General features: G+C 40.9%; 1 protein-coding gene across 14 annotated transcripts in view; it reads right to left on the bottom strand.

The window, feature by feature from the left end:
• trpm3 (transient receptor potential cation channel, subfamily M, member 3) overlaps positions 1-16,945 on the bottom strand; it is a 175,704-nt gene that overhangs the window by 70,962 nt on the left and 87,797 nt on the right. For all 14 annotated transcript variants that reach the window (XM_065250378.1, XM_065250370.1, XM_065250376.1 and 11 more), the window contains exons 2-4: positions 4,671-4,750; positions 2,698-2,899; positions 2,267-2,480 (exon numbers count right to left, since the gene is read on the bottom strand). In XM_065250378.1, coding sequence (XP_065106450.1) covers positions 2,267-2,480; positions 2,698-2,899; positions 4,671-4,750 — 496 coding nt within the window. The remainder of the gene's footprint in view (positions 1-2,266; positions 2,481-2,697; positions 2,900-4,670; positions 4,751-16,945) is intronic.

A 16,945-nucleotide genomic window follows, 5' to 3' on the forward strand; every position in this document is an offset into this window, starting at 1 on the left:
CTCGAGACATCACGATGCCCTGTCGCAAGCATGGCCGGCGTGTCTTCTGTATGCTTTTCCTCCGGTGGCCCTGTTACCACAGGTCCTTCAGAGGATAAGAGAGACGAAATGCGCGATAATTCTGGTCGCTCCGTTTTGGCACAATCAACCGTGGCTCCCCGACCTATGGCAGCTGAAAACATCAGCACCATGGCCAGTACCGCTGAGGAAAGACCTCCTATCTCAGGCGAGAGGGACGATATGGCATCCACAGCCGGAGCTATGGAATCTACACGTTTGGTCTCTGAACGGCAACCTTCACGCCTTTCAGGACGAGTGTTAAATACTCTAACTGAAGCTAGGGCCCCATCTACCAGGCGCCTTTACGCTCAAAAGTGGTCTATTTTTTCTGATTGGTGCACGACGAAAGACTTAAACCCAAACACCTGTGAAGTGGAGCATATTCTCTCCTTTCTGCAGGAAATGCTGGACAGCGGTCGCGCGCCCTCGACGCTTAAAGTGTATGTGGCGGCGATAACGGCGAATCACGCCCTTATCGCCGGTCGCACCGTGGGAAAACATGATCTAATCATTAAATTCCTCAGAGGCGCTCGCAGACTACACCCACCGCGACCTAACACGGTCCCGTCTTGGGATCTGTCCACGGTCCTGAAAGCGCTGCGCGGTCCCCCTTTCGAGCCCCTCGAGCAGGCTGACCTGCGCGCTCTCTCGTTTAAAACCGCTCTCCTCCTGGCGTTGGCATCGGTTAAACGAGTGGGCGATTTACACGCGTTTTCAATTGACCCGTCGTGTCTGGAATTCGGTCCTAACGATAGCAAAGTGGTCCTTAGACCGAGAGCGGGATACATTCCTAAAGTTCTGACCACGCCATTTAGAGTTCAGGTGGTTTCACTTCTCGCCCTTCCAACGGCGGACGGCGAACAAACCCCGAACACGCTCTGCCCCGTCAGAGCGTTAAGAATATACACGGACCGTTCTGCCTCATACCGCAAGTCAGATCAGCTGTTCGTAAGCTTCGCACAACATTCCTTAGGTATGCCGCTCACTAAACAGAGGCTATCTAAATGGATCGTCGAAGCCATTGCTTTGGCTTACGCCTCCCTGAATGAACATTGTCCAGTTGGTTTAAAAGCTCACTCCACGAGGGGTATGGCTTCATCTTGGGCTTGGTCTACGGGGATTTCTATCGTTGACATTTGTAACGCGGCCGGCTGGTCCTCGCCGTCTACGTTTGTCAGATTTTATAGCCTGGATGTCCCTGCCTTACAAGCACAGGTCTTATCGGCTTAATGATTCACGCGATTGCGTTTCTGTATGCCTTCACGGTGCGTTGCTAGCTCACCGTCATGGCTACCTATTAATAAATCATGCACAGCCCGCGGCGCGCTCAGGGAACCCGCCGTCTCGTGCTCTATTGTATATGCATCATGGTGCGTTTAGAAACTTCACTGTATGCGTATTACTGTCTCATATATGGTGCTTACACTTGCGCTCGCTAGAGCTATGTATATACTGGGTTAGGGCCACATGCAGTGTCTCTCCGGTAAGGGCACCTCAGTCCGTTGTGTATGCACGGCGGGATGGGATTACGTTCCCCCATAGCGTCAGCAAACTGACGCAATGCGAAGTGAACCGTATTGAAAGGGAACGCTTAGGTTACTCACGTAACCCCGGTTCCCTGAAATAACGGGAACGAAGCATTGCGTCGCTGGCCGTGCTACAAACGTCTACGCAGCGAGTGTTATTCGGCTGCGCGCTTCAGTCGAATAATAATGAGCTCTTGACGTATTTCACCGGCTTATATAGGGACGTGTGCCACGCCCCCGCGCGGGCTCAAACGTCATTGGTCTGTATTTTCTACAGACGTTAACCAATAGGCTTCAATCACGGAGTAAACAGGAGTTTCCCCCCCATAGCGTCAGCAAACTGACGCAATGCTTCGTTCCCGTTATTTCAGGGAACCGGGGTTACGTGAGTAACCTAAGCGTTTTCATCTTGTCACTTTCTTGGTATAGAAAACACATTTTACCGAAATGAGTTAAAATAAATTTATTGGGTTTTGGAAACAAACTCTTCATGTCTTTACTTTTTAAAGCATTTTTTAAAAAACTCTGTTACCGTACTGTACTTTTTATATATTAATAAAATATAACAAAGTATAATTAATAAAGTTAATAAATGTAATCAATAATCTATTTAAAATATGCTCAATTATATATTTTGGAGTGATTCATAAACCCCAAATTTCACGCAACAGTAAACACACCAGTGTTAACTCCTCCAGTGAAGATCCAGGCCCCGGTGGTCATGGCAGCTTTGATAAGACCTTTGCCAAAGACCTGCTTGAGTTTGGGCTGCAGCTCAAAGTTCTGGAGACCTCCGTGAACAGAGATAAGGAGTTTGGGGAGTTCTAGCTGCCACTCCTTCGTCATCAGATGGAGCAGTAAGTCTGGCTTTGTGTCATAAGACACTCGAACATACTGAACAGATAAACGTGCCATAAAACGACAGTGTACAAGAGTACATCAACAATTTGATATCAAGCTGTACTTAAATAGCACACCATGCAACAGAAACAGTCATGTATTACTCTGATTAACATTTAATTGCAAGACTTTAATAAATGCTAGTGCATTTCAATTATGAAAGGTTTTAATTTGAACATTTCTTGTTAATGAGAGTTATGAATGTTTCTACCATTGCTTTGTTGCTGTGTCCACCCCCTTGAAACTCGATGGTACCGAAGGCATCGGTGGGACTGAGCTGTGTGTGCTTGCTGATGGACCATTTCTCGGACAAGCTGTCATTCTTTGGCACACGCTCTGATTTCTCATTCTGATTGGATGAGATGCTGGGGGGCAGGCCAATATGTTGACCTATTAGACGGCCACAACAGCACCTGTTGAAGAAGACACAACAGGTAAAAGAAATGAGATTGTTCAGTATTAAAGTTGTTCAGTGATGTATATTTGAATGCAAATGCAAAACTTAGGGCCCTATAATTTCCGCAATCACGGAATCGCGGATGGAATCGTGGATTTGGCGAATTAACACGGAATCTAGTGTTAACGCGGAATTTTACATATTTTGAATAAAATTCTGTTTTTGTGTGGAAGAAAGAACGTATGTCTGGGAGAAATGCATACTGGGGGAAGTAAATCTGGGCGACACACCCCCTCCCATCGTTTCAGACCCCCTCCAAAACACTGAAACCATGCGAAGTGGCTCTCCACGACTCTGCTTTCGTCCGCGAATAAATGTAAGAAAATCAACGCTACGCACTCAGTTCCGAGCAGTTCCCACATGACTTTTATGTGACCGGAGAACTGTTATTTTGTAAGTTTCGTCAACATTCTGTTCACTGTGAGCACAAAGATACATGCACTCTCTCATCCACGTCTGTCTCACGGTACATTCACACGGGGCGTAAGCGTTAACGCTTAACGGAAGTCTTGTCTGAAGCGTGGCCAACAGCCAATCACTGTGGCCGCAACACAAGCTCCGGTCTTCCATAAACGTAATTGGCTGGCTCTGCCTAGGTTATTTGCATAAGGCGATATGATTGGCTGACGCACGCGTTGCCGCTTGAAAAGTTGAGAAATGTTCAACTTCTGCCGCGAGCAACGGCACTGACGCGGCGCCGACGGATCCACAATTCAGTTCGCCAACGCTTGACGTCACCCATTAAAAGTGAATGGGAGGCGTCAACGCTTACACCCCGTGTGAATGCGCCGTCACTGTACCTCTCTCACGTGCACGCGCTCTCGCATCTGTCCGAAGTCCGAACACAAATCCTCGTGTATTTGTTCAGTTTTAATGCTTTTTATGCGAGCTGAGGCAAACTATCCCTCGCATTTAAAATATAATCATCTGCATCGTGGCGCCGCTCTCTGTCTCTCTTTCGCTCGCACGTGCAAAGAGCTGCGCGCTCATGCTGTCCAAAGTCAGATCACTATCCTGTGTATGTTTGTAAAGTTATATGCATTTCAAGCGATTGTGTTTAAACTATAGATCGCGTTCCGCTGGGCCGATGTGTTTAAGGCACTTTTGAAGGCACCACTGCTTTGACACGTGTACCTTTCTGCAACAACACTAAACAACGCATTGAATGGAGTAGTGTGCGTTTGTGCGTGTGTGTAAATGCATGTTTTACAGTCATTAAGTAATCGTGTTATGCCGTTTTTCCCAAAATCATTTACATTTTAATCATTAACATTAAAGGCACACTGTTTTTATGACTAAAATAACAGTAAAGGGTAAAAAAATTATTGCCAAAAATTAAAATGGATAAAACAGAATTTGCAAAAATAAAAACAGACAAAACGAAATTTGGGAAAAAATAAAACGGAATTTGGGAAAAAATAAAACAGAATTTGGGAAAAAATTTAACGTTTTTTATAGGGCCCTAAAAACTGTTCAGAAATAAAATTTTGTATTTCAGGAAGGATTAGGAGCTATTTAAAAATGCCTTACACATTAAAAATCTATAGAAACATTTCCTAGGCCAGTTTAATTAACTATACTACTGTTGAAGAATAAATGTCTCTTTGGTAATTAATAGAAGATCTCATTAAGTGTATAATTAAATCTACATTCATCAGTTTAAATGGTCTATTTATCCATCTAAAATACACCTTGAGGATGACTATGACAGCTGTGGTGGTACTTACCTATGGGGGTCTTTGGTGCTTACAATAACATGCACACACTCTCTCTTGCTGAATGCTCTTTCTATCCATGATTTCTGTGCCTGGGGAGAAACACAATAGGTGTAAGTTACCTAAATCAGTACATGGAGAAATGCCAGTTTCTTACATTCACCCAAGAAACCAGTAAATCCCAAGCTAAAAATGTCCACAGCCCACATTTGATCACCCTTCTCACACCATAGCATTGAAAAGCATGCTCTTTCCTACTTTAGTTTTAGTCTTGATTCTTGCAGAAAGATTTTGAGGATAAAATGGCAGGGAGTGTAAAGGAAACAAGGGAACGCTTTGTTTTTTTTTATTAGAAACCTTTATTGCCCTCATTGGGAAACCTAATCTCCAATTCCTGTTCAGAGACTGATTTTATTGGTTTAAAGACAAATGACATACTATCCCTTTATATTGTAATGCTAAGCTTAAAGAGTTAATGTGTTTTATTTGATGCTTTAATTTGGAGGAACTTTAAGCGTGTAGTGTAGAGTACTGCATTGGTTGTAGGTTCGATTCCAAGGCGACACACAAACGGATAAAAATGTATACCTTGATGCACTGTGAGTGTCTGCAAAATGCATAAATATACATGTGTGCCGTGCATTAGCTAGAAAAGATAAACAAGCCTTCTGTTTGCTAAAGTTGCTTGCACCACAACTAAGCTTTCCAAATAGCTTTAGACAGGGTTTAGTTTTTCTTGGGAAAGCCCCATGTGATGATTCAGCAAATCTAGCGTGGGTCGCTTCACTGACCACCTACACTCGCACATCCTTACACCAACATGATAATATATACTGTATATCTGACTAAACACTGCTTTGAGAGCTGAAACTGATGTGAGAACTGTTGAGATTTTATGCTTTTAAAAAGCAATGAATGAAAAGAGGACTGCTGTTAGCATAACAGCATGAAATGCGATGGAAAAAGGAAAAATAATCTCACATTGAATCAGACAAACAGGGTTCCCTAGGTGAAACACCTTTGCATCTCTGCTCAAGTGTGATGAATATAATCTATTTAGTCTCAGATGTATTCCTGTCTGTTTTGAATGTGATAAAGCACCAGGCAAACTATATTATCTACTGCAGGAGACCTCAGAAAACACAGCGCATGTGCCACACAATTATTAGTTGAAGATTAGTTCATAAACTTCCTGTTTCTTTCAGTTTCTAGCCTGGTTTGTGAATGTTCACATGATTCTCCAGTCACAGCAAGAAGCAGTAAAATGCTTGCGGTGTAATTAAGACTTGTCCTCAGGTTTTGCTCCCCCGAGGCGTAAATAACAGCTTTTCTCCTTGTTGGAAACATTGCACCATATACAGTATATGGGATTTGGGTCAACGGGAAATGTTTTACACAGCCACAATGGAGTGGCTGAGCAAATAGGGAAGAAAACGGCAAAATAGCATTTATCAGGTAGTAGTGACATGCAACTACAAACTACAATACAGGCTCAAGTTTATGTGCTGGAAAACACTGTTACTTTATCAGGATGCACACTTGAAATTACTTTTCTCCTTGATTTGTATTATTTCTGAAAGAGTCTTGAAACTTTGACTTTAATTTTTTTCTGTATGTATATTTTGTATATATAATATATATATATAAAAAATATAAAAATTATGAAAATGTATATATAAACTGTATATATAAAAAATATAAAAATTATGAAAATTTATATATAAACTGTAATTACCATACAATTAAATATTACCCTTTAAACATTACTGTAATTTTTTTCAATTAAATATCCTTAAATATTGCAATCAAACTTGAGAAAAATTGCATACACAATGTTTAATCATTAGGAAATACCTGCTTTGGGTCTTCATTAAAAAGCTTTAAACAATCCAGAGGCCAGGAAACCCTTCTATATTTTACAATCCAGATATTCACAGCGGCAGCTTATGCTGTGTTGAAAGTCTGCAGACTTTAGATGCCAAACATGTAACCTTTTAGCTGAACTCAACTGTGTTAGGATTTCAGGATTAATCCGTTCTGAGACTCGCAACAAAAAGAAAAAGCAGGGACGCCCCCCCTTTCAAATCCTGTTCCGCTAACCCAATTTGACACCCCATACAATAGCAAACTCCCAACAGTGGAGTTCAAATAAGAACATCCCTGTTTTCCATTCTCAGATTCATATACACAATGTGACAGGTGAATACAAGCTTTCTTTCTGATTGGTTGCCTAGAAAATCTTTGCATGGTTATATTTAGTCAAACTGTCTGCAGTTGTGACCAGTTGTGACCCTCGAGCCTGTCAGAATCATCGCTCACATCTCCGCATCAGCACAATTCACCGAATCGCCTCGCCCAACACAGACACTGAATTATATGGGGGAGGATTAGAGTCCAGTCATTGCACAGACCTGCAGAGATTAACAATGGCTGTCAACATCCGTTTTTTGACATATGGTAATTATATCAATTCTGCTGAACTTACATAACACCCTCACCCTACACAGCGAAATAATGCGAGTGCTGATACGCCACCTGTCACCTGTGTGAAAAGGTGTCAGTTTGGGACAGATGGAGTTTTTTAAGCTGTCTGTCATTTTTTTATCCTCCCTACTGTGGACCTCAGAGAGGAAACAAAGACTGATGGGACAGAAACATTACGAGTGAGACCTGAGATACGTAAGATGGAGGGTATTTTCGGCAGCGGCTTCATAAAAAGGCAAATACAGGGGCGGTAAAAGTGAAAGAAAACTGCAAGTTGAGGCATCAAAAATGAAATTTCATACTATGTTGAAGAATATAGATGTTGTATTGTAATATAAATCTAGAAACGTCTGAAACTGTGCCATCAATTGTATAATGTCAATTAAAAATAAGTGACCCTGCCTGTAAAAACCCAGCTATAGTAATTTTTTGCAACTTACTGTCTACATAAAATCACCCTACATTATGTAAAGAACTTTCTAACCTTGACAACCTTGATGTCTTTAACACTGACAGAGTATTAAAGGACAAGTTCGGTATTTTACACTTAAAGCCCTGTTTTCAGATTGTTTATGGTGAAATAGAACGGTTTTGACTGAAATTTCGACATTTTCGGCTGCCCTGAGAATTTTCGCGTGTTTGTGTTTCAGCTCAGACCTCTACAATGGATTTAATGGTGCACTGGAACAATCCTTCCTAAAATGCATTAAACTTTCGTTTACAAAGACGTGAAACTCACCGAGTGGTCAGGGGTGTTCACTGATATGCTCACACAAAAATCGCTGCAAAAGATGCTTTCCAACAGCTGTTTTAGCATTCGTTGTTAACTTGTGGACCTATTTTCCCAAACGCCTCACACCCGTACATTCTTCCGCTTAGAGCTTGAATAATAAACACTCCAGCCCAGGTGGTGGCGCTAATCCGCCTTTGCCAATTGCAAGAATAGAAACAAAGTTCCCGGCGCGGAGTAATACCGTACCTCACAGCACAACTAATACATGTCAATGGAGGTGGTAAAAACTACGATAAAACCTGTTGGAATGCGTCTTTTGGAGCGATTTTTGTGTGAGCATACCAGTGAACACCCCTGACCACTCGGTGAGTTTCACGTCTTTGTAAACGAAAGTTTAATGCATTTTAGGAAGGATTGTTCCAGTGCACCATTAAACCCATTGTAGAGGTCTGAGCTGAAACACAAACACGCGAAAATTCTCAGGGCAGCCGAAAATGTCGAAATTTCAGTCAAAACCATTCTATTTGACCATAAACAATCTGAAAACAGGGCTTTAAGTCTAAAATACCGAACTTGTCCTTTAAAGTCCTAATCTTATTATTAGATTATAAGACCTTAGCATTGAATTTACAGACAGGCTCACAAATATGATTTCAGTGCAAAGTTTAGTTAACATCACAGAACCACAATATTGGCACTTTCCAGGAAATCAACAAATAAATGTCTGTCTCTGCATACAAAGTAGAAATGAGTTGGAAACTGTCAGTGGCAACTTCTGTTTCCCAGTATCCCCTGCTCCCTGCCCTGGTATCTAATGAGGTGCTGGGATCTTAATAAAGGCACTCCAGTGAGAATTCATTTAATGTAGATTAGAGCTTTATTTCCCTACTGTTTAGCCTAATTAAAGCCACCACAGATTAGTTAAAGACAGTTTATACAGATTCTGGCAACATCTAGTTACACAGAGTTTTGCATGGGTGCAAATGGAAAGTGCTACTCAGATTACAAGGTGCATGATTAATAAGTTCATTTAAGGTTTTGGGAATCTGTATTCCTTACTGTGTATGACCACAAGTGATTGCTTCATTGTTCCAGGCAATGTTCACATTGTGATCCTGTGTTAAGCTGTGTTAAAGGTGTAGTGTGGGACTTTTAGAAGGATCTTTTGACAGAAATGCAATTTAATATACAATATAATAAACTATTATCAGTGGTGTATAAAGACGTTTTTATCTACATACAATGCGTGTCACCGTCATGTTTGTACGGTAGTCCCAAACAGACAAACTTTTCTACAGAGCGCGATTTAACCATAGACTGTAAAACATATGGACGTAGTGTCCGTGAAGTCACCCATTAGTTTGTGAAGATCGTTTTTGAAGCTATAAGTAGGCGTTGCCTGCCGTCGCCATCTTGGCCGCACCTCTCCGTGAATCACTTGCGGATAACCGAAAATAGGTAAAGAGGCGGGATATGGGTGAAGCTGAGGTTTCTGGTTGCTCAAACCACACCTACCTTGCTCGATTCTAGTGACAGCAGTGGCAGTTCACCCCTCAAGCCGCCTTTCCACTGCACACGACATACGGAAACGACAGTCGGAGTTCTCCCCCTAGTAGCAGTCGTAACGAAGTTTCAGTTTAAGCGTTTATGGGAGAGAAGCTCATTCCAGCGCAAGAGGCTTCATTCTAATATGTTTACAATGGTGGAATAAATAAATTAATGCAAATGAATGAAACAAATAGCTGTGCATATATGACAAAGATTGACAATATTTTTTGGAGAGAACATATGAAGACAAGATTAAAATAATAACATACACAAATTAAATTAATAATGTATTTATTATCAGTAATCAAAAGTTTTTTTGAAAGGATTCAATTGTTACTAATAAAGTTAAACAAAAAGGATTAATCATTTTTACCTCACACACAGTTTATGATTGGAATACATTGAAATACCTCACTTCCGGTCGGCATATCGCATGCCGTTTAGTCGCACAAGTTCAAATTTTTTAACGAATCCAACGCTCAAAACGGATCCGATATTCACGCATCCACAGGTGGTCAGCACTTCACGCAGCCCCTTTGCGACTCTCCATAGGAAATTAATGACTTTCGGTTTAACGGCCGTTGTTTGTCGTGTGCAGTGGAAAGGCGGCTTCACTCAAGTGGCCACGCCCTTAATTATGCAGAAGTTTAAGGCTTAATATAATTTAAACGGATGAGTTACAAAAAAATTCAACCCCCTCACAGTTGCCATGAAGGGCAAAATTAGCTTTAAAAGACCAAAAACACAACTAGGCTGTAAACATATTTTCTACTGTAAAGTTGGCCATTTTAACATGGAGGTCTATGGGAATTGACTCCCTTTTGGAGCCTGCCTCTAGCGGCTAGTCGATGAATTGCAGTTTAAGTCACTTCCGAATTGGCTTTATCTGAGAGATCGACGGGTTGCCCCTCGGTTTCGACCCTACATTGTCTCAGAAGATAACATGTTTGTCCTTTGGCAGCTACCATAGCTTCTGTTGATTGCAATTCTCAATCTCACCTCTAGATGCCGCTAAAAATCCCACACTGGACCTTTAAGATCATTTGCTACAAAGAAACGATAGGAATTAAACCCAAAACACCAGCGTTGCTGGTGCCATTCTCTACAAGTTGAGCTACAGGAACACATTTTCAAATACTGAGCACCTTACTGTAAGGAATATATACTTTAAAAGCACATGCATAAGTAATTTTCACAGCTAGAGGTCGCTAAACAACAACAATGACAGTTGCTAAATTACGCTCTTAATAATGAACAATGGGAGTTGTAGTCTTCACCCTCACTGTTGATAGGAATCAATCCGACAGGACTCACAAATCATGTTATTGATGATGTAATGCAATAAATTTTATACGGCTTATATAAAAATTAAGCTCACAAGGTGGCTTGATAAAAGCAATAAACAAAGTGTCGCGCTACCGTAGATGCATACTTCTGCATATGGCTCTGCGCAGATTAATTGATGTGTGACATCAAAGTTTCAGTTTTTGAGTCAGTCACTGCACAAGAGCTCGAACAAACCTATGGTTTTTATGACAGCAAAAGCAAAGGCTAACCCAGAAATAACGGCACTGACGTTGATGGTTACAATTGGGACTTCAATGAATTCAAACATTGTTGAAAACATGTACACATGTGAACAAAATATATAACACTGTACATTGAACTTAATAAAAAATAATTCAATATTCCAATACTAAAGCATGTTATATGTATCCCAATGGCGAAATTCTGATAATGAAATTCTGTGTTATATATGCTGTACACCATTGTGTTTGCCGCAGTGTCCTTCCTTAGCTAATGTGTGCGAGTTTGGGGCGGATAAGTACATGACAGTCTTTTGCAGGCACCAAATAGCTGTAAATGGATTTCCGAGCCTCCGTAGAGGACAGATCAAGATGTCTTCACTGAAAGAAAAAAAATGCCCAAGAAAGGGCTTTTCCATTCCATTAAACCTGTGATCATCTAAAAGCTTTTATCAACTGCATGGTGAAGTAGAGGTAAGATGAACTGAATTAGAAAGGTCATCTGAGAAAGCGAAAGAATTTGCATAGAGATCTAGCAAATGTATACGGACATACCAACCACCACACACACGCACATGTGCACACACAAACACACACTTACATTACCATTAAACTTACATGAGGCGTTTCAACCCACTTTAACTGGTCACCAGCTGTGTTTTCGATGCGGATTGTCTGTAAGTGGTACAGGTGTGCTGATGTCCCCTACGTGTTGGGTTATTTAGTACTTCAGCATTGTTAGCTTTGATCAATTCTCGCAAGTTTTCAAATTGCATGGCTTAACCCAAAACAGCCCATGTCCATCAGCATGCGATGTTTCCGAATACACATGCAATCCCATATGTTAATGTATATTATTACAATTATATTAAGTATATTATAGTATATTAAAGGTATAGTGGAGGATTTTCTTTTTCCGGGTGGATCATCAAGACTATTGGTCCTCCTAGTTGTCAATCAGGAGAGTTGCGCAATTGCATTTTTTTAAAAAGTGGAGAAGGCGGTTCTTTTCTAAAATTCGAAAAAATCCTCCACTACACCTTTAAGACGATTTACTTAAAATAATAATGATTACTGAGCACTAACTTACAGAGACAAATGACCTACACACATTCTCACATACAATATGCACACAACGTGTCTATGTAATCTAGTCAGGGCAACCCAACCCTATTCATTTTAACAGGCATTTTGGCAGTTCCCTCCCGCTCTCTTCCTTTTCAGCATCCTGTGGCTTAGCTGCTCAGTTTGGCAGGAAAACAAGCAAGAGAATCAGACCATCTCTGTAAGAAATGTGTATGTGTGTGCTCGTATGTCTGTGGGTGCATGTGTGCCTATACTGTATGTATTTTTGTATGTAATACTTCCCGATTTAGTTACTGACCTATTCGATCTGTTCAAAGTGGAAATTTCAAAATGGTTGCATCTTTGCAGAGCTGAAATGAGGAGATATTGCCTATAGTTACATCATTTGCGGTATAATTCAATGTGTTCAAAAACAAACCCTCTTAAGATTTGAAAGATTAGAATGAACATGAAGTGACAAGATAATGTATTTCCTATAATAGTAATATTATAATATTAAAGCTCTACAGAAATTGATATTATTGTTGCCAGTGAATGTAGTTCTCATTGTAGAGGACTACAAATGCAATATATGATCTATTTTGCCAAAAACCGTAATGTTTTATCCGGAAGCTCTACACATTTACAGTATATGTAGATTTATTTATGTTCCACAGTCACACCAATGTTCTGAAGCCAATTCAATCAGCATTTATACTGGCTCATAAAGCACGACTGTATTACTTGGGAACCCAGTGCAACCTCTATCAAACAAAGGCTAACTACCATAAGCTGATCGAAATTCCTGCCTTCAGAGCTTCGGAATTGCAAATCCCTGCAGGCAGAGCAGGATTAGACGGCATAAAGTAATGACCATAACTTGGAGCCTCTATCTGACATAACAGAAGAATTACATGATATACAGTAAAGGGAAAGGTAGATAATGAAAAAGAGCGAAGCATGCAAGTGTGTGAATGCAAATAAGCCACTAACTGCTCAAGGATTTAAACTTCAGAGATCCGGCAAAAGTGTGTGTGTTGCGCAGTGACAGCGATAAACACACATATACGGTAATTGAGGGCGTAAAGCAGAGCGACAGAGCTTGTTTTAGTCATGTCGGGGCCAATTCATCTGTGGACCTGCAGAATAAGCACGGGCCCCCATTCCCATAGGGCTCACAAGTTCCAGAATGCGCTATCTCAACCAGCCCATAATCACTTGTGGCATGACCATTCTGCCTCTCTACAATGACAACATCAGGACTTAATTCTCCCTGTCTATCCGAAAGAGATAGAGAGAGAGGGGGTGGAGAAAGAGAGACCTTTAGGAAAAAACCTTTATGATATCATCACCACAAATGGCCCTAAGTAAACCGTAAATATGCTGTGTTTTAGAGGTCTTCACGAATCCACTTAGATCCGAAAACCTGAGGTCCGTCCCGAGACCCCATCGGGTTCGGGTCTAAAACAAAACAAAGTAAAACAAATGGAGCAGCTCGACAAATTGGTTGCGAGACCAGCCGGGTTTCTTTCTGTCTGACTGCTGCGTGTGGGGCTGCAGACTGCACACACATCAGTGCTGTTTACATTCGGGTCCAGTCCGGTTAAAAAAAAATTGCCACTGGTTCGGGTCGGAATCGGCCTAATTTTCTCGGGTTTGTCTCGGGTCTGGTCTTTCTTTACAAAAAATAATTTATGCACGTCGGGTTCAGGTATAAAGTGATTCGGGTCACTTCGGGTCAGGTACATTTCTTTGGACCCGAGAAGACCTCTACTGTGTATGTAACTTGTAAAGCAAACTCAATCCCTATTCACACACACATATCTAAGACAAAAAAGCCAGGATCACTGTACTGGTACCAATACTCTTAAAAATAAAGGTGCCAAAAAGGGTTCTTTACAGTGATGTCACAAAAAATCTTTTTGATTTCCCAAATAACCTTTCAGTCAAACCTTTATTTCTTTCTCAGCTTTTAGTAGTATGTAAAACCTTTCCCGTCACAAAGAACCTTTTGTGCAACCAATGAACATTTTAGGAACCGTTATTTTTAAGAGTAAACATGCCCTTTCCTTGTAATTGGATAACGATTAATGTCAGTTATTCTCCAATATATTCACAAAAAACAAACAAACAGCTAGGCCATTTTTAAACATCAAAACAAAGGCTCATTCACTTTCTGTGGATTATTTCGTGCCAGTTCCAGGATGTATTTTTTTTTTGGACCAATTCCATTCTGCCCGCTCCGCTTCTTTTAATTGAGCCAGTATTGGTCTGTATTTTCATGTCAACGGGTGAAAGGTGTGAAATTACCTTTCTGTCTGCCAAAGTCACCCTCTGTATCCTCAGTTAAAATGAGGGACTCCTCCCTCCACTTCTTACCCTGTGTTTTGTGAATGGATAAGTTCTCACTCTATGAAAAGTAAGAAAATGAAGTGTGAGGTCTTACTGACTGGTCAGTCTATCTGCTGCTTGTCACATCTATCTATCTATCTATCTATCTATCTATCTATCTATCTATCTATCTATCTATCTATCTATCTATCTATCTATCTATCTATCTATCTATCTATCTATCTATCTATCCATCCATCCATCCATCCATCCATCCATCCATCCATCCATCCATCCATCCATCCATCCATCCATCCATCCATCCATCCATCCATCCATCCATCCATCCATCCATCCATCCATCTATCTATCTATCTATCTATCTATCTATCTATCGATGCTGCCAAACCCTTTGTCACATCTGGTCGGCTTGCTAAGCAGGAAAAAAAATACATGTTGAGCGCTGCGAGTCAACCTCTAACTTAGCTAGCTACAGCCAGTTAAAAGATAGCATGGCAGATGAAGGAGACACCATGCGAGCTGCTCTTTACATGGACATAGCACGCACGTGTACACAGCAGAGCGGTGTCTGTGACAGGAACGGTTGTTTCTCTGAACTGAGATCTGTTTAAGTTTACAAAAACTTATTTCAATGCGCTATTCGCGAGTAGTTGGACGCTTGAACATTTGAGTTCACTCGCTTCATTCGCGTGTGAAAGCCGCACGTGAAATTCTAGTCAGTGGAATTCACATGGAAATTTGCGTCAAGGGAGGGGCTTCTGCGACTCTGATGAGACTCCGTCACTCCACTCGCTTCCTGTAATCACATCACTACTACAGCAAGGTCCTGACTGGTTAACGCGGCACGGAAATCCGCTGAAGTTCAGTTTTTTTCAACTGGCGTGTTTCCCCTGGCAATGCTCAATTCAATCCATATCGCGCCATTCGCGCCACGTTCACTGCGTGTACCGCGCCACAGAAAAATAATCCACGTGTAATCGCGTCTTTGCATTGACTTAACATGTAAATCACCCGCACTTGTCGCTTCTACCACAGCTGGTGTAAACGCAGCATAAGAGTTATGAAAACAACATATAAACATGACTTATTGGGGTATAGTCTAATAATCTCATCTGACCATAATAAAAGCACTTTTTTAAGGTGCAAAGTACCGACAGGAATGTTCATCTGACAAGTTTCGTTTTATCACGTATGTGCGTGTACCATATTTTTCCACTGGCAGCACATCTAACTTGGCAGGGCATCTCCACGTTCAAGGTCAGATATTATATTTCATAAAATCAAGTCTAAAAATGGCATAGCATTTTTTTGTGCTTTCGAGAATCTAATTGAATCGTGACCTTAGAATCAAAATGTAATCGAGAATTTGTAGAATCGTGACACCCCTGAGGGGTCATGTGTCACATGATCATTCTTTTAATATGGTGTGGTATGTTTAATTGTAGGGCAAGACAGAGGAGGTGTGGTCAACTTCATGTGGCATCACAAGAACCGACAAGAGCATGACATTAAAATACTGTAAAAGCGATTCGAGAGTCGACTGTTCTGTATGCATTGGCCTGCGCAGCGCCGTATGAGACAGAACACGCCATGGTTTTTAAAATGACTAATCACGTGAGAACAAAATTCTGTTTTAGTCGCGTAACATCAGTAATTGAAAATGTCATCATTTGCAAAAGTTTTTTGTTAAAATAACGCTAAGGTTTTGCGCAAATCTGTAATGGAAACAAAGCTAATGTTGTCGTCTGTACTCAAAAACACACATGTTGTGCAAACATACCCAAATTTATGGAATGCATATTTGTATAGATCTCAAAAAATAAAATACCCCTTATCTAAAACACACCAGACACTCTCTCTCTCTCGCTCTTATATATAGTTAAGAAATAAATGTATACCATTGGTGGTGATAGATACACCCCTTGCAGTCTATCATACTGTGGGACTATACCGGTCCTTTGTAACCTTGAACTGGAGGTCATAGCATAATAACCACAGGAAACATTAATAAGGCAGGCACTTATATATATAAGCTAGTCTAGTGATACTCTGTGGGTATCTGGTTTCAATCACTCTCTTGAGTATATACAAAAACAACTTAATTTGTGTCGAGGTCAGGTTCGGGTTACTCCAGAAGGTTCTTGTTATAGTGAATCCAGAGGGCTGATATCCTGTTATTGTGAATGACTGCAGTTAAGGGCCGATGAGAATTCCTTCCCTGTGAATTTAATCTGTGTTTTATCCACTATATTACTCTTAATGTAAGCCCTCTACCTTTGACCGATTTCAGGAGCATCATAACCTCCTTGGAATTTGTCTCCCTTCTCTCCACATTATACAAAAAACGCCATCTAAGCTCCTTGCATGGCATGAGTGACTTTCATTCATTCGACTTTAATCCCATTACTGCTGCTGTTTCCTGAGAAAGCTAATCCAATGTTAAAGGAGATTAAATGTACTGCATTAAAAGAATTGCAGCTATAATACGGGGAACAGTGAACAAACCACTTGTGTACTCCAGTTTAGTCCCTCAAACGATGTAAACAGCCTTGTTTTCTAGTGGTGCGTCATTAGCCTGA

Source organism: Paramisgurnus dabryanus, chromosome 5, assembly GCF_030506205.2.
Source record: "Paramisgurnus dabryanus chromosome 5, PD_genome_1.1, whole genome shotgun sequence".
NCBI lineage: Eukaryota > Metazoa > Chordata > Actinopteri > Cypriniformes > Cobitidae > Paramisgurnus > Paramisgurnus dabryanus.